This window comes from Podarcis vaucheri (genome assembly GCF_965113315.1).
Source record: "Podarcis vaucheri genome assembly, chromosome: 6".
NCBI classification, from domain to species: domain Eukaryota; kingdom Metazoa; phylum Chordata; class Lepidosauria; order Squamata; family Lacertidae; genus Podarcis; species Podarcis vaucheri.
This window is the reverse complement of record NC_138764.1, coordinates 36673295-36701090: the sequence shown is the minus strand read 5'-3', so window position 1 is coordinate 36701090 and position 27796 is coordinate 36673295. Positions and strand designations below refer to the sequence as shown.

General features: G+C 41.5%; 1 protein-coding gene across 1 annotated transcript; it reads right to left on the bottom strand.

Moving 5' to 3' along the window:
- Positions 1-435: 435 nt before the first annotated feature.
- Positions 436-27219, bottom strand: LOC309534717 (vitellogenin-2-like; the record flags this gene model as incomplete). Its single annotated transcript, XM_082227024.1, has 35 exons — positions 436-700; positions 1465-1626; positions 2230-2380; positions 2922-3016; positions 3368-3459; positions 4320-4506; positions 5206-5317; positions 5929-6067; positions 7184-7326; positions 7423-7599; positions 8674-8757; positions 10079-10129; positions 10764-11480; positions 11849-11940; positions 12033-12198; positions 12936-13056; positions 13561-13749; positions 13856-13925; positions 14590-14776; positions 14863-14976; positions 15332-15433; positions 15589-15713; positions 16161-16246; positions 16630-16847; positions 17168-17371; positions 17910-18035; positions 18200-18377; positions 18611-18765; positions 18889-19027; positions 20134-20288; positions 20380-20541; positions 22238-22489; positions 23793-23941; positions 25405-25425; positions 27180-27219. 35 exons carry the CDS (start codon positions 27217-27219, stop codon positions 588-590), a joined length of 5274 nt encoding a protein of 1757 aa, XP_082083150.1. The 3' UTR covers positions 436-587.
- Positions 27220-27796: the final 577 nt, after the last annotated feature.

The following is a 27796-nucleotide window of genomic DNA, read 5'->3' as shown; positions in this document are numbered from 1 at the left end:
CTCCCAGGAATTCTGATAAGATAATTTTTCATTCTTGGTTGCATATAATGTTTATAAAAAAAGTATAGTCCTGTACCATGCTTCCTGATGGGACAGAAATTGTTCCTTTTATTTTGACGCATTTAACACTTTTCCTACCATGGAAGAAGGGTGGGAAGTCAACTTTTAAATTATGTATTCAATTTGATATTAAACTTGATGTTAATTTGGGTTTTTAAAAAATTGAAATTCAATAAAAATTAATTGGAAAAGAATATTTCCTCCTGCCTCTTTACTATTAAAAAATTAAAACACAGTCACAGTACCCAAATTCCCAATCATTCATTCATGCATACAAACATATCACGTCACCTTTTTGCATAACTAATGAAAGGAAGAAACCACCACTTTATTTTTCTGAATGCAAGTGTTTATTAGAAACTCATCCATTTCATTCATAATTGCCTTTGCTTCTGCAGGGTTATGACTCGATTTCAGATGGCTCAGCAGTGCTTTTTCAATTAACTTCTGTGTGGCTGCCTAGAATTAACATACTGGCCTCCCACAGTAAACGGTATTTTGGGCTTCTAATCTGTTCAGTAGGAAAGTTATGCTTCACATTGTTCTTCAGCACAACTGCATGTCACGTGGGCTTCAACAGAGGAAACCAGGTCTTCTGATTTTGCAGCGAGGGTAACCAGATCAGTTGGCAAGGTTGCCGCTAGAAAAAAAGGAAAGAAGTAAAAAAAGTGAGAAGGATTAAACTTTTGCCAAATGAATGGTGCTTCTTATACCTACACCTGAAGGCTTAGCTGGAGTCTCCCAGCCACAACTTTCAAAACAAAAAACCTTCGCTCTAGCATTGCTATTTTCAAAAGGCACTGCCAATGAACTCTTGGGATGGAAGAGAGCATTATTGTTCCCCTGCATCTCCCATGTATAATTTCACTCACTAATGTGCTTCATATGTGGCAAATTCATTTCAAATCATGTTTCCAGTACAGGCTACAATGCTAGACATACTGCGTGGGACTTATATCTGAGTAAACTTCCTTAGAGATGCCGATGATGAGCAATTTTCATTATTATGACTATAGTGAATAAACTTTTATTAACGCAAGCCCATGTTTAACCAATTATTAATATAAAAGCATATGTTATACACCAATCTAGCAATCCATGAAAGGAGAAAAAGCAAATTTATTTACAGTGCTTACTGAAGCCAGAGAGGTTCAGGTGTTTTAAACACACTACAAGCAAAAGCCTAATCTTTCATAGAAGCAAAAAACCATGAGCCTAGGCTTGCTGTTATAGCATTCTGAACTCCAATAAAATCAGGCTCCTTGCTGCTCCTTTCTTTGATCCCCCTAAAGGAAAGATGTTTTAAACCCTGGGGACATCCAGAAAGGTAGCAAAATGTCATTCTGCAAAAATTAAAGCATGACTGGTATAATTTTAGTGTGTAGTCCAAACCAGTAGACTTACCAGCTGAGAGACAGTGGAAGCTAGAAGACACCTTTGTTGTTGTGGTGGGTCTGCACTTCTCCTTGCAGCTCAACACGGGCAGAGTAGAAATACATTGCATATCTTCTTCTCCAATCCGGATTGGTTTCTCAAGTCTCCTAGTTGAGTGTTTCAGTTTGCAGGCTGCAACAGATTAAGTACAAACCTTTTAAGACATTGATTTTTTAAAAAACAACTAAAAAAGCCAGAGGTTCTACAGCCTAATTCCATATTTAACAGTGATAAAGTCCAACAAAACAATGAACTGGGCTTCATAACCCAACAAGAAAAACAACATTTATTGAGACACCATCTTGATGCTTGTCACTTAGCAGGTATATGGATTCAAGCAATTTAATTCAAAGGTTGAAAGTTTCTATTCATTTTCGATGACTATCTGACTGGCAACCTCGGGCAGCTGTGGACACCCCACCCCAGTTGCCTACCTCATTTATTGTTGCTGTTGTTGTTGTTATCCTATTGCTTTGAGCAATGATGTGCAGCTGGTTTTAGCCACATTTACAATTTCCACATTGTCTCTAATCTGGCATTGCTCTGGGGCATTATGGGAAATTAAAATGGCAGCTAGACCCAAGTGCCTGTTGCTGCCCTCCACTGCTGCAGCCAGGTTAAGTCCACCAAATCTTACTGATGGAGGAAGGGCTAAATTCTGCATGATCCCTTCAAACCCAGACCTAGCTACCTTAGTCATAATTAAAACAAACTACAGTATCAGACTCTACCTACCTCCACCACATTCATCGGGGACCAGCCAGGACTGAGCAAAGCTCTCTGGATCTTTAGCTGAGTAGCCACTTGGTGTTCGTAATTTTTCTGCATTTCCGCCATATACTTCACAAAGACCACAGGTATATCCGATAGTGGGAGTAACGGTTACCTTTATGAAGAGAGGAAAAAAGAGGGGGGGGGAGTAGTTGGGATTGAGTTGACAATAAGAATTTGGCTCATTCTGCCAAAGCAAGCAGTGAAAATATAATATACAGCAAAGGGGAGCATGTTTCAAATTCCAAGTCTACTAGATCTTCACAGCTATGTGCCTCAGTCCAGCACCACACACAGGGTCCTAATGGGGATTTCTCTACCCTCTCTGCATTAGTGACACATTCAATAGCTAGAGTGAAATAATTCACTTTAAAGTTCAAAGTTATCTTGGAGACTGGAGAGATTTAAAACTGGCGATGATGATTATAACTTCACACATCTGTTCTTCCAGCCACTGCTTATCAGAAAGGCACTGGGAACATCCCAGTTATGTTTTATTGATTCGAAGAGTAGCGGAGTCTGAGACTGTGAGCATTATCATTATTAGCTGAAGAGGGCAGTGTACTTTGATGATCTGATAGGCAAGCACAGGTTTTGTTTTGCTGCTTGCAAATCGTTTTAAAACCTCGAAAGCATTAGCTGCTGAAGAAAAATACCTGAACATTACGTCCACTGTAGATCAGCTCGTCAATTCCAAACAATGAAGAAAGTACAATTTCGTCACCTTTGCGGTCTGATTTAACGGTAAACTCTGTAAGTTAAAGAAAAGGCAATCTGATGAATCCATTGAGAATTGGGTAAACATAGAAAATAAAATATCCTTCAGATTAAACTACTGATCCTGTTCAACTGAAAATTCCTGTTCATCAATGCCTCCATTATTTATTTCAGTATAGTTTAAAATGAGAGAGTATACATTATTATTCCGTTTTTTGTGCATGCTGATCTGTGTAAATACAACATCCCAGCCCCGAATTGCAGGAACAATAAACACTCATCCAGTATTTATTTCATGCTGGTGTTATACTGGTGTTTTCTTTCTTTCTTTGCCTGCCACCTTGAGACAACAGATGACTTAATTTGTAAAAATACATTTACATACCTTCATGTCTGACTGGGAGACGTGCCATTGGTATTACAGAACCATCAATTTCTACTATGTTCTTTCCATTGCGATTCTTGAGGGTAATTTCACTTGTTTAAAAAAAGGGGGGAGAAGAAATTAATGAATTCTCTCTCAATGAGTTTCAATTACTTCCAATAAAATAGTTTATATTATATTTTTCTCTTATCAAAGTACTATTATTAAAGGAACAAAATAATTGACTCCGCTACTGTGCATTCTTTAATGTTTTTTTCTTTCCAGATATTAATTTCATCCAAACCCCAAACCCAATTCTAAGCTCACCAGATTCATTTAAAACTAAAGTTGCATTCTGCTAGCTATGATTCTTAGTTAGAATATCACTCCCTGTCCTGTCCTGTGATTTGTCATTGTTTTAATTCTTGAAAAGCAAGTAAGCTTATCTGGGAAGCTAGAGAATTTTTTGTTTACAGTGTGAAGAGGAAAACATAGAGAACCAAGGGAGCAATAGATAAAAGGCTTGAACAGACTGCATATATTCCAGAAGTGTTAATACTGCCTAAATTAGCCACTTGGCACCTTCAAGTCAACATGTGAGATTCAGCTTTGGATTCCATCACCAGCTGAAGCACATAAGGAGTGTGGTTAGTAATGACACCAGTCTTGTGAAAATCTCTCCCTTTGAAGGCCCACCCAACCCCTACACTGAATGTTTTCAGTTGCCCACTATGATTTATTTACATGGCTGAAATAAAACAATGTATTATGTATTTGTTTTTTTTGCTTTAATGTTGATTAATCTTGATGCAAGCTATTCTGGTTTCTTTTGGAAGAAGATTAGGGTTAAAATATTTTACAACAAACCATTAAACATGCACTTTTTTCTTTTCTTTTGGAAGCTGAAACTTTTTCCTTTCACCCTGTGACTGGACTGGATTAGTGCAAATATACTGTGGTTAAGAGTACTTACCTGCCAGCGATGGTTAATTTGAGTAGGATGTTGTTTGCATTATTAGATTCATATTTTATCAGCACCATAAACTTCTTGTCACAGGTACAGTCTTGTAACAAAGTCATGAAACAATCTGGAGGCAATCTTTTGTCAAAGTTTTGTCCAGTGAAGGTTGTGATCTTTTGACCATCGATTTTGCAGACACCTGATAACAGAGAAATAAATATGAGTAAGAGAGAGGGGGGAAAAACATTTTTTAAATATTATGTACATCATGGAAGCAATCAATAACCAACATATTGGCCAAGGAGATAATGAGCTTGGAGAATAGCGTGGGCATTTTGTTAGGGTTGCCATATTTCAAAAATTCAGAGCTTTTTTTGGCCAAAGTTGTCCAGCTTTTTTGGCAAATCGCAAAAGAAAATTAATGTTTTTTCAGGAAAATCAGCAAAAACAACACTGCCAACATGGGTGGCCATATGTCTGGATTTTCCCAGAAATGTTGCTGATTTCTGCCCGGAAACCCTACATTTTGTATATGATTTTAGCAGAAAGATTTTGTTTTTTGATCGTTTGAACATCGCCCAGGACAAATCTTGTTAAGTGATAGATTTGAATTAGCTGGCAGTGGACTGGGTTTTAAGTAAAAGGCCTCTGAAATAGGATTTAAAATTATGGAACTATGGTGAATATGCAAGAAGTCTTGGTACATTTTACCCCAGCTAAGAAATAAATACTGAGAAAACTCGATCTTGCAGTTTTCACTGTTTCTTTTCTGCATTCACAATAATCTGAGATAATTGTATAGAAAAATATGTAGAGGCATTCAAAGAAACTGATTCGCTAAAAAATATATATTATTATTATTATTTTTTTATGCTATGGGAATGGTTTAGCTACTGACCATTCTGACTAGCAAGTATCACTGATGGAACATCCCAGAGTTTTGAAGGTTGGTTAGAGTCGCCAATAGGCAGTGAAAACGGAATCATACAGTCTTCAGCATAGATGGTCACCTGGAAAGGAATAGGAAAACAAATTAGAAATTGGCTTTGTTGTCTTTCTCTTTGTTCTTCAAACAGACACAAGGATGTGCTATTTTATTATTAATATTTATTAAATTGTATACCGCCTTTCATCCGTAAATCTCAGGGCAGTTCACATGTCGAACCCTTACGTTGTTCACACACAGTTCAGCAACATCATTATACATGAATGATTTCTCACTTCATCCTCAAGTATTCCTTCCTCTTTGTATGATTGGTCAACTAAAATCATACTGGCCCAATAACTTGTATTGCATTGTATCTCAGAAGTTAATAGCTGAACAACTTTAAATGTACACTTTGGGGACAAATGGATATGTACTAAGTGCATACAGGAAGACTAGTATACAAGGCTTTCCTAAAATCAATTCTGGGAACAACCACCAGAGGTCATCTTAAAATGGTCAAGAATTTCACCTCAGGTGACACATTATAAATGCCGCCAGCTATCCCGCTTAATCATGGTCCCAGATCCAAAAAACAAAGGGTCATAAAAATGGTGGACATGTACAGCCCTGAATTTCATTTGAAATAATACTTTCACACCTGTCATATCTCAAATAATGTCATCTGTAACTCACAGTGGGTGTCCTCATGATCACAGCGTAGCTTCTAGGATCAGTTAGAGCTATAACCAGTGTAACCTCTTGAGAGGGATTTCTTTGAACTTTGTATGAGTAGCCCATCATGTAAGCAGCTCCAGGAATCACTGTAGTTATTCTTTAAAAAAAGAAAGAAAATGTTTCTTAATTGGCTGTAGTAACATAAAAGGTGTGATTAGCAGTAATTCTATGCATGGGGGTACATATATGAAGAAATAATTAACAGTAATAATGGCCGGGCAAAACAATCAGAAATAGGAATGTAGTGGACATAAAATTTAGGTGTTGTTTAAGAATAAAAAAGCTGAGAGGTGATGAATCTTGGCCATATAAGACTGTCTTAGATGTGAAAAGAAGCTCAACAACAACTACAACTATAGCAGTCTCATTCAAACAGCCTTCAGGACTAACATAAAACCATCACAAATGACCCACCACAAGGCAAATTCAGGCTTCAGGGCAGCAGGGTGGGCAGGCAGGGGTCCTGGAAATTACAAGCCTGATTTACATTTGGTGCTGAGGATTGTGTTTTTGTTCTTCAAAAGGGGGGGGGGGCTTTTCCACAGAAATCTTCCAGAAATGTAGGCTCTGGATTGTGACTGACTTGATAGGCAAGGATAGTTTTATCCCAGATTGCTGCACACCACACTAAACGAAATAAGTGTAAGGCAGGCCAAAGAGGCAAGGGACTGAGTCTTTGTCACCCCTTCTCTTTGTTTGCCCTTTGCCAATGTACTCAGAGATAGCTGCCTGTCCTGAGATGGAAACTATGGCAACTACTTGGTTGAGCTTTCCAGGGAATGTCTTCATATCAACAGCAACTAGGAGACTTGCTGGGGCTAAATGTCTCCCATTTTTTATCTCCAGAAAGACATAAAGGGATGATAAATAGCAATTGTCCATAGGCCTGATTAGGCTTCTGCCCCAAAAGTGGCAGTTTGTGAAGAAAAGCTAACAGCTTTTTGAAGGCTGTTCCTCTTCAGCAGGTATTCACACCCCACTTTCTATGTCCCAGGCCTTCAAAAAAAGAAAGTATAATAATATTTATACCCCATCCATCTGGCTGGGTTTTCCCAGCCACTTTGGGCAGCTTCCAGCAACATGTCTGAGATGGGATTTAGATTAAAACTGGACATCTCCTTTTTGGCCACAGTAAACACACCCATATGCTTGGCTGCAATACACTTAGCAGGGACGTCATAAGTGAATCATTTGAAGATGCGCATCTACTCACTGTTCCACAAAGTTTGTCACTACTGCAGGAAGCCTTTTGTGTTTAGCCTTGAACTGAACTGCTGGCCTTTTAGCAAACCAACCCGTCTCGACTTCTGCAGCGACCTGGTAGTCTTTGCAATCCCAGCCTGCTTCTAGAGTGGTCTAAGTGGCAGAGCACAGCACATTTTTGTTAAAAAGCAGCATTAGCATTTGGATTGAATGCTCTGTGAGGGGTCGACACGCTTTGAAGAGACTCACCCTGAGCTTGTGAGGGGTGACCATGATGCTTTGGAAGCAGACAACTGGCTTGCTTGGCCGTGTGATGTTTCTTATTGTCACTTTCAGCATGGAGGAGCCGTGATAAACGTCGCCGACGATTCCGTATTGTCTCTTATTGCGAGTGAGGCATTTGACAGCAAAGGATGCTACTTTTTCCTGGGACCAAAAAAGAAGGAAAACAAAATTATTTAGATTGTTCGTCTAGTCAAAGAAATTACTCAGACCTATTAGTATCATCTACTCAACAGATGCCAGTGGCTCCATAACCTCTAGATCGGATTACTGCAAAGTGTTAAACGCAGGGCAGCCTCTGAAGACGGTTCAGAAACTTCAGCTGGTGCTGAATTCAGTGGCCAGGTTCCTCACTGAGACAAGATGGTTTATTACACTGATTGTGGCCCAACTGCACTGACTGCCAATTAGCAATTCTGGACCCAATTCAAAATTCTGGTTCTGACCTATAAAGCCTCAAACACCTCAGGACCGCAATACTGCCTCTCCCCCTATAAACTGTCCCAGACTCTGCATTCATCATCTGAGCCCCTTCTATGTGTACCTCCTGCATGTAAGGTCTGGGAGGGCCTTCTCTGTAGTGGCTCCCCATTTGTGGAATACTCTCCCCTAAGAGGCTCGCCTGGCACCATTATTACATGCCCTTAGCCTTTCCTCTTTACCCAGGCCTTTGGCCATTAAATAATATACGGGTTGTTAAAGCTGGGGCAGGGGTGTGCGTTATTATGATTATTTTATTATTATGCTGTTTATTGAGTTTTTATTATTGTGCTCCGTAAAATGTGTTCTTAATGTTGTACAATGCCCTGCCATCTTTTGATAAGAGACGATATATAAATCGAATAAATAAAATGTTGGGGAAAGTCAATTGAGTCTCTTCTGAAACCTTTAGAAGTTATTTCTTTGGCCCTTTCAGAAATGGGTCATTGAGGCAGCCTCATCATAACAGATTTCTGTTCTGCTCTAGCCTACTCAGTCTAGATACTAATTTATTACTGGGGTTTCTTTGTATTTTAATTTTAATCTAAGCCATATTTTACCAAGAACTACCTTGATGTCCCTACTGAGTCAAAAGGCAATGAATACATCAAAAGATAATTAAGTATATAAAAACCCAAATAAGCTATAAGCGATTAATATATTTTCCAATTTATCCCAACTATGCCCAGCTTGTAAATTTCCATCATCAGCCTTGCCATTTTCCAAAGGGATACTGACCGAAGAGCCTTTTGTGTATTCTTCATTGCTGGAGCTAGAGGAGCTGCTGGAGCTGGAGGAGGAGCTACTTTGCTGTTGTCTTCGCTAAAAAAATGAAAAGAAAAAGCATCGTCAAGATTTAAAGTTAGTCCCAGATTAAGCAGTGATGAAGGCAGTTTTCTTTGCAGCAGCGACTGGCAGAGGGAAAGGTGGAGAGGCCAACGATAGGTGGAGACAGAGCCAATGACAAGCAGAGCCAACTCATTCTAGTCCCACCCCCATGCTCCCTGCTATGTTCTAAAAGGGTGACACTGCAACTAAGGAGGATGAAGTTGGCAGTCAGGGCCTCCTCCTGTACTGGATGCAAGTGAGGCAGTGTGGCCGGGCTCCATTTGCCACAATGGACCAGCCTCTACAGTTTCCTTGTGGGTGTTAAACGCTGTTAAAGTATATAATCGTTATCTCCTGGTCTCCATCACGAAATTGTTTCGGACTATACCACCCTATGCATTTTAACAAAGACGGTGGGAGTGGGAGGGTGGGGGATGAGTATCAGTAATGCTGAAAAAGTCGCCAAGCACTCCTTCCCCCAGAAGATTACACCATCACCTCGCACGGGAAAGGGCAGGATTGCAACTGCAGTGCAATTTTATAATACTAGTCATAACGATAACGAGAAATCAGCAATCCAGCAGGCTGAGAATATCGTCATCTGGCTTTGCAAGAAAATGGCGCGGACAATTTGGGAGAAATGGTGTAATGGGAATAGAAAGGGTGGTGTTATGGAATGGGGGTGACACCCCCCAAAAAAACACACCCTAGAAATTGTGGTTTTGATTATTTGGAGTATTGAAGGGAAGATTTGAGGTCAGTGGAAAACTACAGGCTAATATTACTTTCCAAGCCAGGGCCTCACCTGGGATAGAGGCATTAACATGACAAAGGGGGTTGATGGCCCATCTGAGAGCCTGGGCTTGGGTTGCCATGGTGATGGGGTATGAGTTTGAGGTGACAGGAAAAGAAGGAAGAGAAAAGACATGGCATCCCTGTTGGGCAGGCTGGCTGAAGGCTGGCAGGGAGAGATGCTTTGGGCTCCAGGGCTGCACTGCTGTGAGGGACAAAGCCCCTCTTGAAACGACGATGCTGTAAGTTCATTACTCCCTCCATGCAGACAGGAGATGTAAATAGGTGAATAAACCATATTTCTTAAAGATACAACAGTCTCCGCCGTGTCTCAGTTCTCCACAGGAACGCAGACCCTGGGTGAGTGCCCGGACACCCCCCCCCCCAATAATCTTGCTACCACTCAGCAGAAAGTGGGGATGGCACCAAACTTTTGCAACAATGTTTTTAAAAAACTGAATTGCTGCTAGTGCAATCTGCCTTCTATGTCACCCCATAACAAACAAACAAACAAAAATCTTACCTGCTGTTTCACTGACAGGAAAGAATATTGAAGAAGTTTGGAATGCCTTCCCTGAGAAAAGAAGAAAGTTTTAAGAGTTTTCAAGAAAAGGGATTGCTTTTTTCAATGGCATCAACACAGAATAACAAAACTTTAAAAAGATAACATGACAGATTTAACCCCATGAACAAAGTTGGTTTTTAAAAATTTAACAGCGGGTGCTTCTGAAGACGAACCTCTTGGAAATATTGTCAGAGAAAGTGAATATTCATTAACATAATTAGCAAAATCCAAGCCTTTTCTGTTGGAATATTAGCTAGAAACAGCCAGCCCAGCTTGTTTCGTCACCCGAGGCAGAACTTGTTGGCACCTTCGCCCTTTGCTGCTGCTGCTGTTGCCTCCGCCTCAAGCATCATTAAGCTTCACCAAAGTCTCCTTTCAATCTTTGTGACGTCTCAGGAGACTTTGGCAGATTTGGGGGTGACTTGGGAGCAGTCTATATGAGACCTCTCCCCATGTGGCCCGGCCTCAGAGTAAGAGCAGTGGCTGCTTGGTCTGGTGTGCCAGTTGCTGCCTGCCCTAGCCAGACATGCTGGCGTCCATGAAGCAGTTCTGCTTGCTTTCTCTTTCCTTTCAAATGTGGTGGCTACGGCTGCATTCCAACCACACTCATGCATTCGACTGAGAGCAATGACAAAATAGTTACCTTTTCCTGGGAAATGTCAGAGCTGTCACTGCTGTCACTGCTGCTGCTGTCGCTGCTGTCACTGCTGTCACTGCTGCTGTCACTGCTGCTGCTACTGCTGCTGTCGCTGCTGTCACTGCTGTCACTGCTGCTGCTGTCACTACTGTCACTGCTGTCACTGCTGCTGCTGCTGCTGTCACTGCTGCTGTCACTGCTGTCGCTGCTGCTGCTGCTGCTGTCACTGCTGCTGTCACTACTGTCACTGCTGTCACTGCTGCTGCTGCTGCTGTCACTGCTGTCACTGCTGTCACTGCTGCTGCTGCTGCTGCTGCTGCTGTCACTGCTGTCACTGCTGCTGCTGCTGTCACTGCTGTCACTGCTGCTGCTGCTGCTGGAAGAACTGTCTCTGGACTTTCTCTGTGGAGAATACTTGGTTTTACGGGGATGTTTATCTTTGATGTCACTGTTGCTGCTATCGCTGCTGCTGCTGCTGCTGTCGCTGCTGCTGGTGTCGCTGCTGTCGCTGCTGCTACTTCCACTGCTGCTGCTATCACTGCTGCTGCTGCTGTCACTGCTGCTGTCACTGCTGCTGCTGCTGCTGCTGCTGCTGCTGCTCTTTTTGCTGGGCCATTTTTTAGTAGAACCGGGTGGTGGAGATGGGAAACGATCCGATTTTCTGTAATGCTCATCATCGTGGCCTTTGTCATCCCTTGCATCCTTCTGCGTTTTGTCTCCACGCTGCAGCGTGATTCAGAGGAAAGCAAAGAAACACCTCGGTTAAATATATACACATCATGACCTCATTCACTTGCTTTCCTTAACAAGGGGCAAATAATAATAGCTGTTCAACTGGCTGTATTTGTTATAATACATGCATAGCTATGTTAGTCGCTGCAGAGAAGAGGAGGTGGGCAAAACGGAGGTGCTCATTTGTTCAGAAATACATTTCATCTCCAGCACCTCATACCCCATGATTCTTACGTGGACGGCTTCAACCCTTTAAAATGGCGCAGTCCCACCATAGCCCCCCTCTATAGATTGTTCCACAGAAATATTTAGTTTGGACAGTAGAAGTGACACCTTAAAATCAGGTGTCGCTTACGTACCTTTGCTGCCTCAGAAGCTCTCACATCCCTTTTCGTCCTCAGTGCTCCAGAGCCAAGTTGGACCTCCCCTTGAATCTTCTCCAAAGGAACAGCTGTATAGATTAGAAAGCGTGCATAAATGTTAGAAGTGGAAGGCAACCTTGTGGGTGCTTACAAAGAGAATGTCTTGGTCATATGATAATACCTTGTACATAGAGAAGCTGCACTTGATGTTCTTCGCACAGGTAGTGCAACCAAGAAGTCACTTTGGGCATGTCTTTTGTTTTCTTGATGGTCTTCAAACACAACTGAGTCATGCACCAAGGCACCCATATGCAAGTGGGCTTATATCTGTAGGAATCGCTTGATTGCTGAATGGAACAGAGGCTTGTCAGTATTTAGAAATATATCCCAGCACAGTAACCAGAAATGGGCACCATACAATAATAATTTTAAAAAACCCAACCCTGTGGTATCTGAGGGGTGTGTGTGTGTGTGTGTGTGTGTGTGTGTGTGTGTGTGTTTTAGGAGGGCTCTGGAAACATATTATTATTATTATTATTATTATTATTATTATTATTCCTATAAGCCCATCTCATAAGTGTGGGTAGTACCTTTTATAAAATATCACCCGTGGATATAAATTATGGGAAAGAAAAGCATTTCTTCTTCTTCAGAACTATTGCTTTGATCTGTAATTAACTTGATTAATTAATGAGTTAAAACTCATACGATGACTCAAGATTTCTCTGCTGAGGTGACACCTTTAGCCTTTAGCTAATAATTTACATCTTTACTATGGAACGTTAACTTTTGCAAAAGGCATGTCTGTATTGGTTGTAAACTTAGCATGGATCCACCGTCATTTCATTTTACCTGTAAATATCCACAGTGTCCAAGCACCTTCAAGAAAGAATCTAATTTCGCTAAATACACAAGAACAATTTCCCCCAGATTTCTAAACAATACTAACTAAATAAAAGGAGAGTTACAGAAGAAAAAGAAGACGACATATCTGAACCACAATCAGCTAAATACAAGGACAGGATATAATGGCATTTACCGCAGAACACATCTGCGCGCGCACACACACACACACACAATTTACCTTAATGTTGCCTTTTTCTGAGTCGAAATCTCCATCCAAAATATCAATTTCAGGTCTTTCTGGAAGTACTGAAGCCTTCTTCTCAGAATGTATGTATCTTGCAACAGTATGTGCCTCATGGCTGTGTGGATATGCAATGAAAACTTTTCAACATGCAAATATGAAGCCGGGCATATCAAAAAGAACTCATTTGTGCTAGGAACACAGCAAGAGGAGAGAGACTAGCTGAGAAGTAAGAGGCTGACTCTGAAGATACAGGATGCCGGGGCTCAATTTTGGATTCTTGACTTGTTAAAAGATGGTTTGGGCTGCACGACTGGGACACATCTCTGTCTGAAACCTTGAATTGCTCGTCATAGGAAATGGCACTGGGCAAGTTAAGCTTATGACCTGACTCAATTTAGAGCAACTTCATATATTCATACTAATCCTCCCTCAAAATGGAGAATTATATCACAAAACAGGATTTTGGGGAAGCCAATAACAGAGAATGATATAAGCCTTGATTTTGCATCTGGCTCTTACCTAAAAATCCCCTATGGTCAAGTTGTATGTATCCTTACTTATGAGGAAAAACCTTTAGGGGCAGTAGCTAACAAGAAAAATGATAAAATAGCCACTCTACCTTGCCATTGCCAACTCAAACTGATCATCACGGGGTGGGGCGATGTCAAATTTGAAGTTCTTGTTTCTGATGTCCACTGTGGCATTCATGTTGAATACGCCTTGTGTACGGATCTGGGCTCTCATTTCCAAACCGTGTTGCATGTCGTATGTGTTCACTCCCCAGAAAATCATTCCGTAGCCCTGGAGGCTAAAAGGCAATGAGAATGAGAACATTTTAGTATGCTGGAATAATCTGTGTGCTTCGTTTCTCTCATTTCCTTATTTTTCCAATCTAATAATGTTCATTTACTTACGCAAGTTTGCTGTCAACTTGAAGGTGGATATTGGCTTCTCTGAGATCACCATGAGATAATTCTGTCCTTGCTAGAGAGACAAAAGGAAGACAAAAATGCTCAAAAGGAAGACAAAAATGCTCAAAACATAGACAAATATCTATGAAGTTTCTCTTAACCATTTACTACTGAACCATTTACATTAGTAAATATAGGGCTTTTAAAGATATTTGCTAATGATTTGGTATATCAAAGAAATAGGCCATTAACTGATGAAACATTGTAGAGAAAAACAGAGTGCTCTTCTCCTTACAACTCAGGCAGGGATGTTAGTGTACTCTGGTGCTATTAAGTAAGTTGTCATGAGCATGACAGATGATGCTTCGATGAAGCAAAAGACAGACCTTTGTTGTGCTCTCATTACACCTTAGTAAATAGGAAATAACTTCATTGAAATTAGACTAGTGTGAAATGCAGTAGATCACATCCACACACCTTAGATTTAAAGCACGTTTATACCAGTTCAACAGCCATGGTTTTCCCCAAAGGATCCCAGGAACTGCCATTTGCCCCTCACAGAGGCACAATTCCCACAACCCTTCTGAAATGACACTTCCAATTATTTTCTGGGGGAAGCAAAGTAATTAAGCCTGTTCCCTAAAACCTGGGTCTCAAATCTGCCATGCTCTGTGATTTTCTCCAACGTATGTGATTTCCAACAAACCATTGTGAAATTTGATTATCTCCAAGCTTACCCTTTAATAAACCGTGTGCCATGATGATGCTATTGGCTCTTGCTTGGAATGGCAGACCGATAACTGTTGGAACCACGTACTGAACATCTAGCATCACAGCTTTCATAAAATGTTGGTTGATGTTTTTAAGGCCTTCGATAACCTTATGCAGCATGGGCAGCTGATCTTGTCTTTGCTGCTGCATGTTCTATAGGGCAAAGACGCAATAGGTTAAAAGACAAGGAGACAAAGCTGATAAATATGTTGAGGGTGGGGGGACACAAACTTCCATACCTTCATAAATGCCTGCATTTCATCAGTGGTCATAAAGATCAGTTCTTGATCAAACATTTTGACAGAGGCAGATATCACAGGAATCTCACGAGGGAACTCCTTGAATCCTGGCAGCTGAAAATCAAGCCCATGGGGGTTATTTAATACTGGGTTTATTCAAGTAAATTTAAGGAAATAAAGAGCAACAGAAATGGTTTTTCTATTTAATTCTGCAGCCCTCAATACACTCCCGTTGCAAATGCTTACAGCTTTCCTTGATTTTACAATGCCTTCAGAAACAGCTCAATTTATTTAGCTGTGAATGGGTTATCAGGTTATTCACTGCAGCTTTTGCCACACTGTGGAACTCCATTTGAAGTGGAGAAATGTGGCACCAAATCCAGGGTTTCACTAGTGTAACCACCCTGACCAGGACCTCCTCCATCATTCCCCTATGGCGAATACATTGAGAATCTGGAAATATGCATACTTTTGCTTCAGTGTCCTTTATCTTCTGATATGCAGGGTATTTGTCGAATTGATGCGTGTTCCTCCAGAGAAGTTCCTTGAGGCCCTGAGTTCTCACTCTAACCTTTAAAAAAAACAAAAAAACAGAGGGAAAGTTTTGAGAGCAGTTTGCTAACGTCCAGCATCTATGGAGCAACATGGAATGATAGCAAAACAAGCCACTCAAGCATCCCTATCTCCCAACCCCTAGAAATGATCTGAATAAAATGTAACACAAACCTCTAGAGGATGAATAGTTGAACCTGCAAAGTTTACTTCTGTTTTCCAGATTATAGTCGAAGGGAGCATTGTTTGGGGGCTTTCGATCATAAACCATTTCACGAGGAATCCTGCTCTGTGTTTGCCTGCAGTGGAAAAAGCGACAACAATGAGCCATTGCTGTGTTATTAATCCTTGTGAATCAAAATGGGATCCCTTGGCTACTACTGCTTGGAAAGATTTTCCCTGGCAGAAACTTGTGACCATCCATGGTTTTTTCGTTTGTGAAATTCAACAGGATGTTACTGTTGCCAACACAACAGAATATTTGAAATTTCAGTTTCAAATATTTGGTTTACTTCTACTTTTAGTTAAGTATTTTTATTTATTTGCTTGATTTTTTGGGGGGGGGGGACCTTCCACCCCCTGCTACGCCCATGTCCAACATAGTATGTTAAAGGGTCTTTAAAATCATTGAGCTCTTTCGAATAGATGCTTTCAGTTCCAAAGTGCTAAGGAGTGGGTTGTGATATCCAAAAGATGGTGGCTCGTTTGGATAAAAGCTGGGAAATGAACTGTTGTCTGCTACTTACTGCTGAAGCCACTGACAAATAAAACTTTGCTCTGGTGGAGGGGTCTGGGGTTCAGAAGTTTAAGAGCCATACTGCATGCAGAAGACCTAAATAAAACAGGTTTGAAATTAGCAGCAAGTAATAGCAAAAGTCTCTACATGCATGTTTGCTTGTTTACTTAATGCATTCATGTTCTGCCCTTTGCGCAACAAATCCCGAGGTGGTCTTCAATGAGAATTTGATGATTAAAATACTACGAAAACACATATAAAAATGAAAGCACTTCCCAAATTTGGCAGAACAGACAGCTCAATTACAGTGAACTGGATCCAGATTTAGTTATGCTTAGAGCAAACCTGCTGCAATAAATCTTACTAACTTGAGTCCCACTGAAATGTTACCAGTTTAGCAGTAGGACCAGAACCAACTCTAATGAATAGCAGCAACAGATTTATTGCATGAAAGGTGATCTGATTGTAGATCGACTTACAGGCTGTAGTACAGTGGGATCCTGACATTTGACCAAGCTTTCATGTGAGAGTAGGCGAAATTGACCAGTTGCAAATTGTTCTCTTTGAGCAAGACATTGGCAATAGCTGTCACTGTTGGGATGGCAGGGTTGGTTTCAAAGAGGCCAATGCAAGCCATCATTCGGATGGTCACATTATATGACGGGTCTGCAAAGATCTGGAGGAGAATGCCTTGCACCTACAGAAAGAGAAACACACCATGTGGGGGATCAACTAATAGTATTTACCTGGCAGCAGTTGAGCGCATTGAAGGGATGCATCAAATGCTCAGATTTAAATGGATCTGTCTTTGGGATCAACTCATAGACAGGAAAACAATGTATGGGAGAGTTTTAAATAGCTTTGAGAAAGGGGTTGCTGCTGTTGTTTTAAAAAGATCTTTATCAGATGTGACTGTGTAAGTTTGCAGTCCATTGACAGCAGTAAATCTCAGCCACTTCATAATGCCAAATACTTTGCAATCAATATATCGAGGTGACTTTCCTTTGCTTTTCTTACCTTTGTAGGTTCCTGTTTGCCAATTCGCGCCATAGTCTGAACAGCAGCTGCTTGAATGTAGCCTGAATATCTGTTGGAATCAATCACGGTTTTCACTAGCTTCAGGCTGGCTGGCTGAGCTGCATTGCCGATGGCTTTCAGAGCCAGAGTAATTTTGTTTTCATTGTGTTCCCTGGTTGCATCAGTTAGGAAGTCGTGCAGAGGCTGCAGACAAATGAGATGAAAACTTTTCAATTCCATTCAGAACCCCATAAATGTTGTACATGTCACTATCCTCGCTCAGTGAGGAAAAGATGAAGAGTGAGATTGAGAGGGACCATAGATTACTGGAACCACCTATAAGTGTCTCTATGGTTTCAGAATATGTTAAGTGCTGATTGCAAAAGTATAGGAAGGTGGCACGGATGGCACTGAAAAGACTTTAGGGACCCAACAGTCCATTCACACAAAGAAAACTCCAAAAAAAGGCAAGAACTCTTTGTTGACAAGCTAACCCAAGATCCCAAATGTTTCACAAGCACACAACTGGCCTTCTTGAAAGGCACAGGGTGAAATTCACTCAAGGAAAACTATACATCTTTGTGTGGGAAGCTAATCAAGTCCCTGTGCGGAGCAGGTACATTCTGGCTATGGTGGGATTTCAAAATTAATAGTTTAAGGTGTGTAATTCTCCCTTCTCTCTGGGAAAGGCATTCTTCTTTTTATTTGGGGGGGGGGGTAACTTGGAACAAGGACTATATACCTCAAGCAATTTGCTGGAGCAGGAGCGAGAATGAACACATTGTTTGTAGACGGTGGTACCATACCCCAGGTAGAAAATCTTCACAAGCCAAACTGATCCGGTATTCTTTATTTTGGGGAGCATTTTCTGTGGGTGAGAGAAAGAAAGATTTCCAATGAACCAGAATTTGAAGGAAGCTTCTTGTTACTTTGTGATAATTTTTTCTCCTGTAGATTTTATAGCTAATGTGATTTCCTATGTAACACATTGTTCATTCTGATACACTCTATTATAATTTTACATGTACTTACGATTAGCACGTCAGCAATTTCTTCAGCTTTATCTACGTTAGGCTTGACAGAGTGTAAGGCTAGGGAAATTGTCCAGTACAATTCCAAATCGTGCAGTTCATCTTTGACAACTTTTTCTTTGAGGAATGTCAGTGATTCTATAGTGCCAACAGAGGCGACTCCAATCAGGAAGGCATTCCTGCAGTGAGCAGAAAAAGAACATTCTGAAAATTTCATTCTTCATTCTTCACTACAGAGCAAACACTGACTGGTTCAGTGTTTGTGGACAACAGGATCTAGAATCAATCTAGATTGAAAGAAGCATGCTGATGATGAGCATGAACGATTCAGGATAGGGGAGGGGGGAAACCTATGTTTTGGTGCTAGTGTGTTTGCAGCTGCTGTGTCTTATGTGCTAGTCAGCCAACGTACCTGGCGTTAGGTTTGTTCGAAAACTTATTGTAGAGAAGGTGCAAATTTTCCAGATTCAAATAACGGAGCAGCTGGCTAAGCTGTAAGTACTTGTGGGCATTGTCTCCACGGATGTCTTGTGGGAAGCGGTCAAGCTCAACCAATAGCTCTTCAATCTGTCATAGTAACAAGAAGGAAACAGTAACTAGAATATATTCACTGTGATGGAGAAATGCACACTGCTCTCTTATCGGCTTTATGAACCGTAGTACCATTCCATACGCCAACACATTCCCTACCTGTTGCTTAACGTCTCCGGTTCTGACAAGCATTTGGGGAAGAACCTCTGGGAACTCGTAATGAATGTTTACATTCCGAAGTTGAGCCTGTGGCAGTTGGGGATGTTCATTTGTCACCTCAGTCAGTGTGAGCCTTTGCCTGGAAGGGAAGAGAAAACCACAAGTACCATTCAGTGATTTGTGCTGTTGCTCATCCAGGCAGTTTCTAGATTGGCCCAGGAAAAATTAGGAGGAGGACAACTGGGAGATATGGGGAAGCTGGTGGAAATGTAGCCAAGACTGAGTCAGAATTGCATCTCTAGTGGATGATAGGGAAATATTTGATTGGATTGTTTCCGCTTGCAGGCCTGACTTCCATTCCATGTGTTCATACAAAAAACTTCTGCTGTTAATTTACACTCTGTGCAATGCCTTATTTACTCCTGAATGGAAGTCTGATGTATTAAAGTCTGTGGGCATACTGAAATAAAGAGAATGTAGACCACACGAATGACACCTGTCTCCATGTAATGGCAAGCATTTGATTTCGCATCCCAAACCTTTTTCTGTTTTTCCCTTTGCCATTTGTAGTTTGCAAAATACTCAACAGCGTGGTGCTATGTTAAATGTTTCACCAGCTTCATCATTTCAGATGGAATTATCTCTCCCTTTCCTCTCCTGGTCAATGTTCTGGGGATTCTCCTGATGCAGGAAGGCAAGGGAAGGGCATGGGGTGAGGAACAGAGGTAGGGAAAAACCCATTGCCTAGGTGAAAGCCCTTACACAGAGCTTATGCTGTCAGAACTCATTGGGTTAATTCTGCCCATTGTCTCCAGGCCCAGGACTTTAAAACTAATATTTCATTGGTGTAAAGCAGTTAAGTGGACATGAACAGCCTTTACCTACAGACAAACAACAGCAGCTATTATTTGGGAGGATTTTCTTTATTTTATTTTTATTTTGCAATGCTGCAAATGCTTTTAGTAGCAACCTAGTTGCTACTAAGACCAACCCTTGCATAGCCAGTGGCGTAACGTGGGGGGTGCAGGGGGGGCCAGCCGCACCGGGCGCAACATCTGGGGGTTAGGGTTAGGGGGCGCAAATCCATGGGTTAGGGGGTGCAAATCCACGGATTAGGGGGCACAAATTACTTGCCTTGCCCCGGGTGCTGACAACCCACGCTACGCCACTGTGCATAGCCTAGCTGGAACCATGGCTCACTTGCAGACTCTTTTAAAAGTTATTATTTAAGCTATGGTTACTTACGTAGCTTTCATAACTCCGGCACCCTCAGCTCCACTGAATGGAGAAAGCTGGTAGACTTGTTCGGCATCGACTTGCATGATCTGAGCGTCAGCTCCAGAGGGATTATATTTCAGTTTGAAGGTGAAAGCTTCAGTCCCTTGAATCATCCTGTTTTGCTATAGAACAGAAGGAAGCACCTCTAGTTAGTGTGGCTTTCAGGCGGACGTTACCCTCGCTTGTAAGCAAATCACGTTCCAACATTCTTACCAGCAGGCAGTTGGGGTTACGGTGGATGAAGAACGTTCCAATGCTGCGCTCCATTTTGTTCCTGCAGTTGTTTGAGTCTTTGGTCCTAGAAACGAGGACTGTGCTGCTCCTCCTGTCATCTCGGATGACGTATCTTGTGTGGCACTCACCTCCAATTCCATCCTGCAAGTATAGATTTAGACACTCTGTAGAATGGCACATGATAAACTCCGGGGGGGTTGGTTGGTTTTATTTTTTAAATGAGAGGAAGAAGGCATGCAAAGGAATTTGTGGGGTGTATCCCAGGACACTGGAACTAATGTTAGGTAAAGGTAAAGGTACCCCTGCCCGAACGGGCCAGTCTTGACAGACTCTGGGGTTTGTGCGCCCATCTCACATCTATTGGCCGGGGGCCAGCGCTGTCCGGAGACACTTCCGGGTCACGTGGCCAGCGTGACAAGCTGCATCTGGCGAGCCAGCGCAGCACACGGAACGCTGTTTACCTTCCCGCTAGAAAGCGGTCCCTATTTATCTACTTGCACCCGGGGGTGCTTTCGAACTGCTAGGTTGGCAGGCGCTGGGACCGAGCAGCGGGAGCGCACCCCGCCGCGGGGATTCGAACCGCCGACCTTTCGATCGGCAAGTCCTAGGCGCTGAGGCTTTAACCCACAGCGCCACCCGCGTCCGGAACTAATGTTAGGCATGTACAATTTCCACAGCTGAGTGTTTTGTAGAATCATAGAATTGTAGAGTTTGAAGGGACCACAAGGGTCCTTTGGTCCAAATTCCTGCAATAAAGGAATCTCAGCTAAAGCATCCATGGCAGATAATGAGCCATGAATGGCAAGATGCACATCCATGACAGCATTCATTTAGTGGCTTCATAAGGGGCTGGACTTGAGGGCAGAGATCCAGGGCCCAACTCAATGGAATGATCAGGAAGGCTGGCCTACCACATTATGAAATAAGTGAATTAATACACTTTAATACACTTTACCATCTAAGTAGACCCCCACCCTGGTTAGACTATTAAGTCTCCAGAGCATAAGATTACCTAACTGCATGACTTATCTCATTTATTCTGTTTTAAAACACCACATGTTATTTATTGATTGATATTCTAGACAGCCAGATAGAAGTAGGGCTTGCAGTTATTTGAGTAAGCCCCAAACACTGACATAGGCCTGTGGATTTCATGGTGAGGGAAACCCAAACTGTGGGAGTCAAACCCTACCATCTGAAATCCCTGAAACTCAGTTCCGGCACCTCTCAGGTGGGCGCCATTGCCATTACAAGAGAACAAGGGAGGTGTTCGTGATGAGTTCTGGCACTTCTTTTTCTAGAAAAATAGCACTGTCCAGGAAACCTCAATTGCAAATTCAATTACTCGATGAGAAAGTATCTAACTGAATAGCATTTCTAATTATCTAGGTGGAAATGGGAAATTTGGTGGCTTGGAGTGAGATGGGAAAGGGGTGGCATCACACATTTTGCTTCCTGAGGTGAACAAAATGTTGCCTCCCTCCTCCTACAACATATAGGCGCTGATCAGGTTGGCTTGTTTCAGCACTGGTGACAGGAGGACGAGTGTCCACCTGAGGCCTGCAGGCTAACTTAAGGGGCAGAGGGCAGGCCGTGTGATCCACATAGCTCCACCCTCCAAGGCCTTGCTACTGCAGCAACTGTTGCCTGAGGCAGCTGCCTCACTCTACCAAATGGTAGGGCCAGACAGAAAAGCAGAAAACCACAGGAGTTATTCAGGGGGACAGAAAACAGTGGGGAAAGTAAAAAAAGTGAGACAGCTCAGTACTGAGGTAAACTAAAGCTGCTCGAAAAGACGAGTCCAAATGCATATTAAATGTACATGGAGGAAACGAACCTCTTGTAGCTCATACTCTTTCTGGTTTTTAATTGACATGGAAAATCCGTTCAGGAAGCCTCTGACAAGATTCACACAAGGCAGAGGTGGGTCTCTTGGCACACGGATGTTCTGAACCTTGCCATTGACGTAGCCAAACAGGAAAGAATATTTGGTGCAAGCAATAAGTGATTCAGGTTGCCTGGAGGGTGCTGCAAATGGAGGCTCTCCCGGAAAGATTCCCACAGCATCTTCAACTTTCAGAGATGCAATCTGAGGACAAAGATGAGAGAGTAAACAAATTGCTTTTCATTTTGTTTCTGAAACGAAGAACAGTGTCTCAGTCTAACTTAAGCGAAGCCCCTGCAAATCCAACTGACTTCAGCGGGAGAGATAAAGAGTGCCATCTAATACACGTCTACTCAGAAGTAAGCTCTACTGAAGTGTGTGCAGATTGCAGGGCAACAATTATTAGTTTCGGCTGCATCGTGCCCTTTCATGTTATACCAAATAACGTGTTTTAAATACAAACAGGATGCCCTAAAAATGATTACACTGTCTTTCTTTTTTTGCATTAGATATACTTTTGCATATAATATCTTCAATATATTCAAGCGATAAATGTATTGTTCTTACTATTATTGCATTTTTACCCCACTTTTCCTCAGAGGAGCTCAAGGTGGTCTACATGGTTGTTCTCCTCACAACAACCCTGTTGTAGGCTCAGGGACTGTGGCTGATCTGAGTTCACCCCGTGAGCATCATGGCTAAGTGGGATTTGAACTCCAGTCCCCTAACTCCTAGTCTAACTCTTGAGCTACTGCACCATGCTGGTGTAGTGATCTAAATAAAGAGCTAACTTAATTCCCCCTTCTTTCTTTGTAATTAAACTGGCTCCCCAGTGTACTGTTATATAATGTAGTAGAGATAAAGCAAACATGTGCATAGGAACTATTTTATGAACTATAGCCCCAGAAACAATGTTCTGTGAAAAGTTCGCAACGATTTTTTTTAAACAGTTGTGTTGTCAAGAGTGAAATGAAAGCCAACTAAGCTTTTCCCTTTGCAATCCATGGGTGATTTTAGTCCCATGTGAACATTTAGTCAATATGATTTGCTGCCCTTTCATGACACCCCAAAACAGCTGCCTCTCTCTCTTCTGCCCAGTACTATGGCTGGTCTAGCTGTCTTCATTTCACCTCTCCTCATTCCTGCCTTCTCTGGGCCACCACAACAGAAATTTGAGGAAATCCACGTTTGGGGGGGGGAATTAAAATGTTCTTGTTGGTAAACAGCTGCTTCACTTTTTCATGTTTAATCTTTAACTTAAGGTTAATTTAAAGCTCATCATACATTTACTTTAAGGTTCATCAAGAATATCACCTACCCTCTCCCCTCCCACCGATTCTGTTTTGGATACACATTTGATTTTAGGATTGCATGATGGGTGGAGAGAACTGGAGTTTACAGTGAAAGCTAGATGGCACCTCCTTGCTTGCAATGCATCAGGAATTCTAGAGGGGATGCTCTGTAGTCTGATGGCTATTTAAAGGGACTGCATAGTGATGACGCTTACCTTGAGAATATTCTCCTGTTCGCCTCCATAGATATCTAGCCCTCCAGTCAGTCTCACAACAGATCTTCCCATCTCATATCCTTGCACTGTGGTGACAACGTCGGCGACATACTTGTAGTGGTAGCGTTTCCCATGTTCAAAGCGTGGCTCTACAAAAAATAAGAGAGAGAACAATTTACACCTGCTGTATTTCATATATGCACACCCAGTAGGGTGTCAAGATTTAATCAGCTTAATCTATGTTGTGATTAACTTAAAACTTTAGTGGATTAATTGCAGGGTGATGTTTTGCCCTCAGGGCTGCAATTTTAAAGTTTTGCCCTGCAATAGGAAACAGGCAAGAAAACGTTTCGTTTAAGCATGAGTGCTGCTTTCGCTTACTACTGTTGCTTTATACTTCCTTCAAGAATCTTGAAAATGTCTCCAATCCTGAGCTTTGGGTGAGATGTGGATGCATTTAAATGTCATTAAATGATTAATCTAAAATGTTCAACGTTTAGATAGGACTTGAGCGTTCAAAGCGCTTTAGGTCGTTTATTTTGTAATACTGATTTGGTCAGTATTATTATCCCCATATTGCAGATAGAGTCATGGCTGAGGAGCAAATAGGGTGGTGCGCCTAAGGATATACATGGGGAATTTTCAAATTTGTAGCTCAGCTGCACAGTGCAATCCTATGGCTATCTACTCAGAAATACGTAAATTCTCTTGAGTGCAATGGAGCTTACTTCCATTGGTAGGTGTGTATAATAGCAGGGGTGATGCTGGGCTTCAATACACATCAATAGTCAATGGGCAAGATAATGAGCCTGTGGTCTAAGAAGATCTGTAGGGCCACAGTTTCCCCACCTATAGGACTGAAACTGTTGGCAATATACCAGCTCAACTAATTCCCCCCTCGGGTAGTCAACTGCCCTAAAAGTCATGTTAATCAGTGTTATGACATGTTATAGATAGACTTACTGATTTCGGCAGTCTCAGTCCCTGGGAAAAGAAATTGGATAGGTTACAAATTGTGTATAACAGTAGACCATAATCACTTCACTGTGAAATATACAAGTGGGTCCTAAAACAAAATGGTTTGGTGTATCCTCATGTTCTAATAGAAGTTTTCCTGTCTAAGATTCTCGTCAGCCAGCCATGCCCTTCTTTGCCTCACTCCATTCCATTCCCTCTCTAATTCCCCACCACCACCTCAAATGGCAGCCAACATTCCATAGCTATTCCAATCCTCATGGGGCTGCTTTAAGGCATGTGTTTTTGTTTGTTTGTTTGTACTTCTGGAAACCTCAGGGGTTCACCAAACACACTTAATACCACCCTCTTGTTTCTCCGTTGCCCCCTTTTGGTTCCTATTCTGTCACCACACTGGCTGCAGTAATTGATTATCAGTTAAAGAAATTCCTGAATTAAAAACATTTCGTATAGTGAATCAATAGTGTGGAGCACTTTATAGTGTTCAAAGCAGTTCACATAAATGATCTTGCTGCAGTCCTTACAACAACTATCTAAGGCTGGCCTACACAATTGTCCCTATATTCCAGATGGAGACACACCCGGGTGGGAATTAAACTGGAGATTTTCAGTTGGTTTAAATTCCTCTCAGACTTACCAGGTTCTTGCGTCTGGCCCTCTGAGGGAAAGAAATCAGATAGGTTAATGTGAGTATAACTGCACAAACATACAAGCGCAAAAAGAGTCTGCTGGATTAAGGCATTGTCCCATCTACTCCAGCATCCTGTTCTCACAGTAGCCAACCAAATGCCTGTGGGAAACTTGCAAGCAAAACCCAAGCAGAAGAGCAGCACTCTCGTCTCCTGTGATTTCCAGCAACTGGTATTCAGAAGCATACAACTGCAAATCATGGGGGCAGAGCATAGCCATTATGGCTAGCAGTTGCCAATAATCCTCTCTTCCATGAAAGTTTTAAATCCTGTTTTAAAGCCATTGTCACCTCCGGTGGAAGTGAGTTCCAGAGGTTAACTATGTGCTGTGTGAATAATTACTTTCTTCTACTCTGTCTTGAATCTTCCAGCATTCAGTTTCAGTAAAGTACAACATTTTAATCTATCATCTATCTATCTATCTATCTATCTATCATCTATCTATCTATCTATCTATCTATCTATCTATCTATCTATCATCTATATCTCTATCTATATCTCTATCTATCATCTATCTATCTATGCAGTTTATTATCAGAACTCCTGTTCAGGATTCCAGCCAGCCAGCTATGCACTTTTTCAGGTTCCTGCAGTCCATATCCCCTCCCTCCTGGTTTTCCAGGTTTATTTTCCAACTGACACTTAATATTCTCTGGCATCTGAGCATGCAGTTTGGAGATTTCTTCCTCCCTACCCCCCACTTTAAAACACACTTTAAAATACCTCTGGGTTTTTCTGGGCATGCTGATAACACTCTCACACACACCACTTTCCCTGAGCATTGCCCTGTTTCAGCTCCATATCTTTTGGCACCTACCATCTGAGTTTGCTATTAGAGTGGCTTAGCTAAAGTGTATGCTGGAAAATGCATTCATTACTGGAAAAGCTTTCTGCTGCTCAAATCTATACCCACAAAGATATATCCACAAAGGTTCATTTACACCCATTGTGTTTCATAAATGTATTGCCACTAGAACTGCATGCAACAATCAGATTAATTACTCACACTAAAACTTCACTTGATTAATAAGGAGAGAAGTTTTAATTAGCAGAGCTGTGATTTATGTATTTGTGAGCCTCTTTGGGCTTTAGTATAACACTGCAATAGGAAACGAAATTTCCTTTGAACAGTGAGTTGTTGCTTCTGCTTATTAATTCGTAAATTACTTCATACTTCCTTCAGTATCTTTAAAATGTACTCATATTGAGCTTTGGGTGAGATGTAAGTGCATTTAAAAATCATTAATGAATGAATTAATAAAGCTTAGAATTTAGACAGCCCTCTATAATTTTCAAGCTCTTCTCATAATTTAATTTTTAATTCTTACAGTAAGCCTGCAAGGTAGGTCATAATTATTGTTCCCCATATTTCAGGGCTGAGGCTCAGAAAGATTTAAGCATTTTGGGTCACTTAACAATACATAAACAAGGAACTTCAAGATTTTGCAGGTCAGACACTACGCTACACAAACTCAACTAATCTCTCCCCACTCTACCCTTAGTGGGGTTGACTATCATAAATGCAACTTCAACAAAGGTACTATGGTGATTTTAAAATAAGGTTAGAATACTGATGAACTTACTGTATGGAATCTTCTGGCACGCTGGAAGAGAGAAATTGAATAAGTCACAATGTGAGTACTGACAGCAGAAAATAACCTTTTTTTGCTAAACTCTACAGAGTTCTGCAAAAGGATAATAGTAAAAGCAATTGCCGACTTACCCACAAGGGCGAACAGGAGGGCTAGGACTATTCCCCTCATGGTGAAGGCGAATGATAGCCCTCAGCCACAGTGGGCTTTTTATAGGGAGATCAACAGCACCACGTGATCCATACTGATCAAGGTTTTGCTGAGCGTGCAGATGTTTATCTCTCTCAGCAAACTTTTCTTTTGGCAATCGCTGATTTTTTTAAAAAAAATAATAATTTTGGGGGTGTAGATTTCCTCATGCCCAGCAGTCATCTTAGGCATCACTTTAGGTGAGAGAGACATTGACCTGGTCATTCTAACCTAACATATGATGCAATAGTTTACCTACTGACAAATACGGATAAGTTATTTTGAACCTTGCACCTACCATTGTATAGTCAGACATCTGGTTAACCACTGTGAGAGCAGAATGCCATACTTTCCAACATTTCTCTGATGAAAATAGGGACATCCTATTATTATTATTATTATTATTATTATTATTATTATTATTATTATTCCCCACCCATCTGACTGGGCGGCTTCCACCATATATCAAAGCAGAATAAAACATTAAAAATTAAAAACCTCCCTATAAAGGGCAACCTTCAGATGGCTCAGGGGTCAGATAACCTCATACCCTCCAACA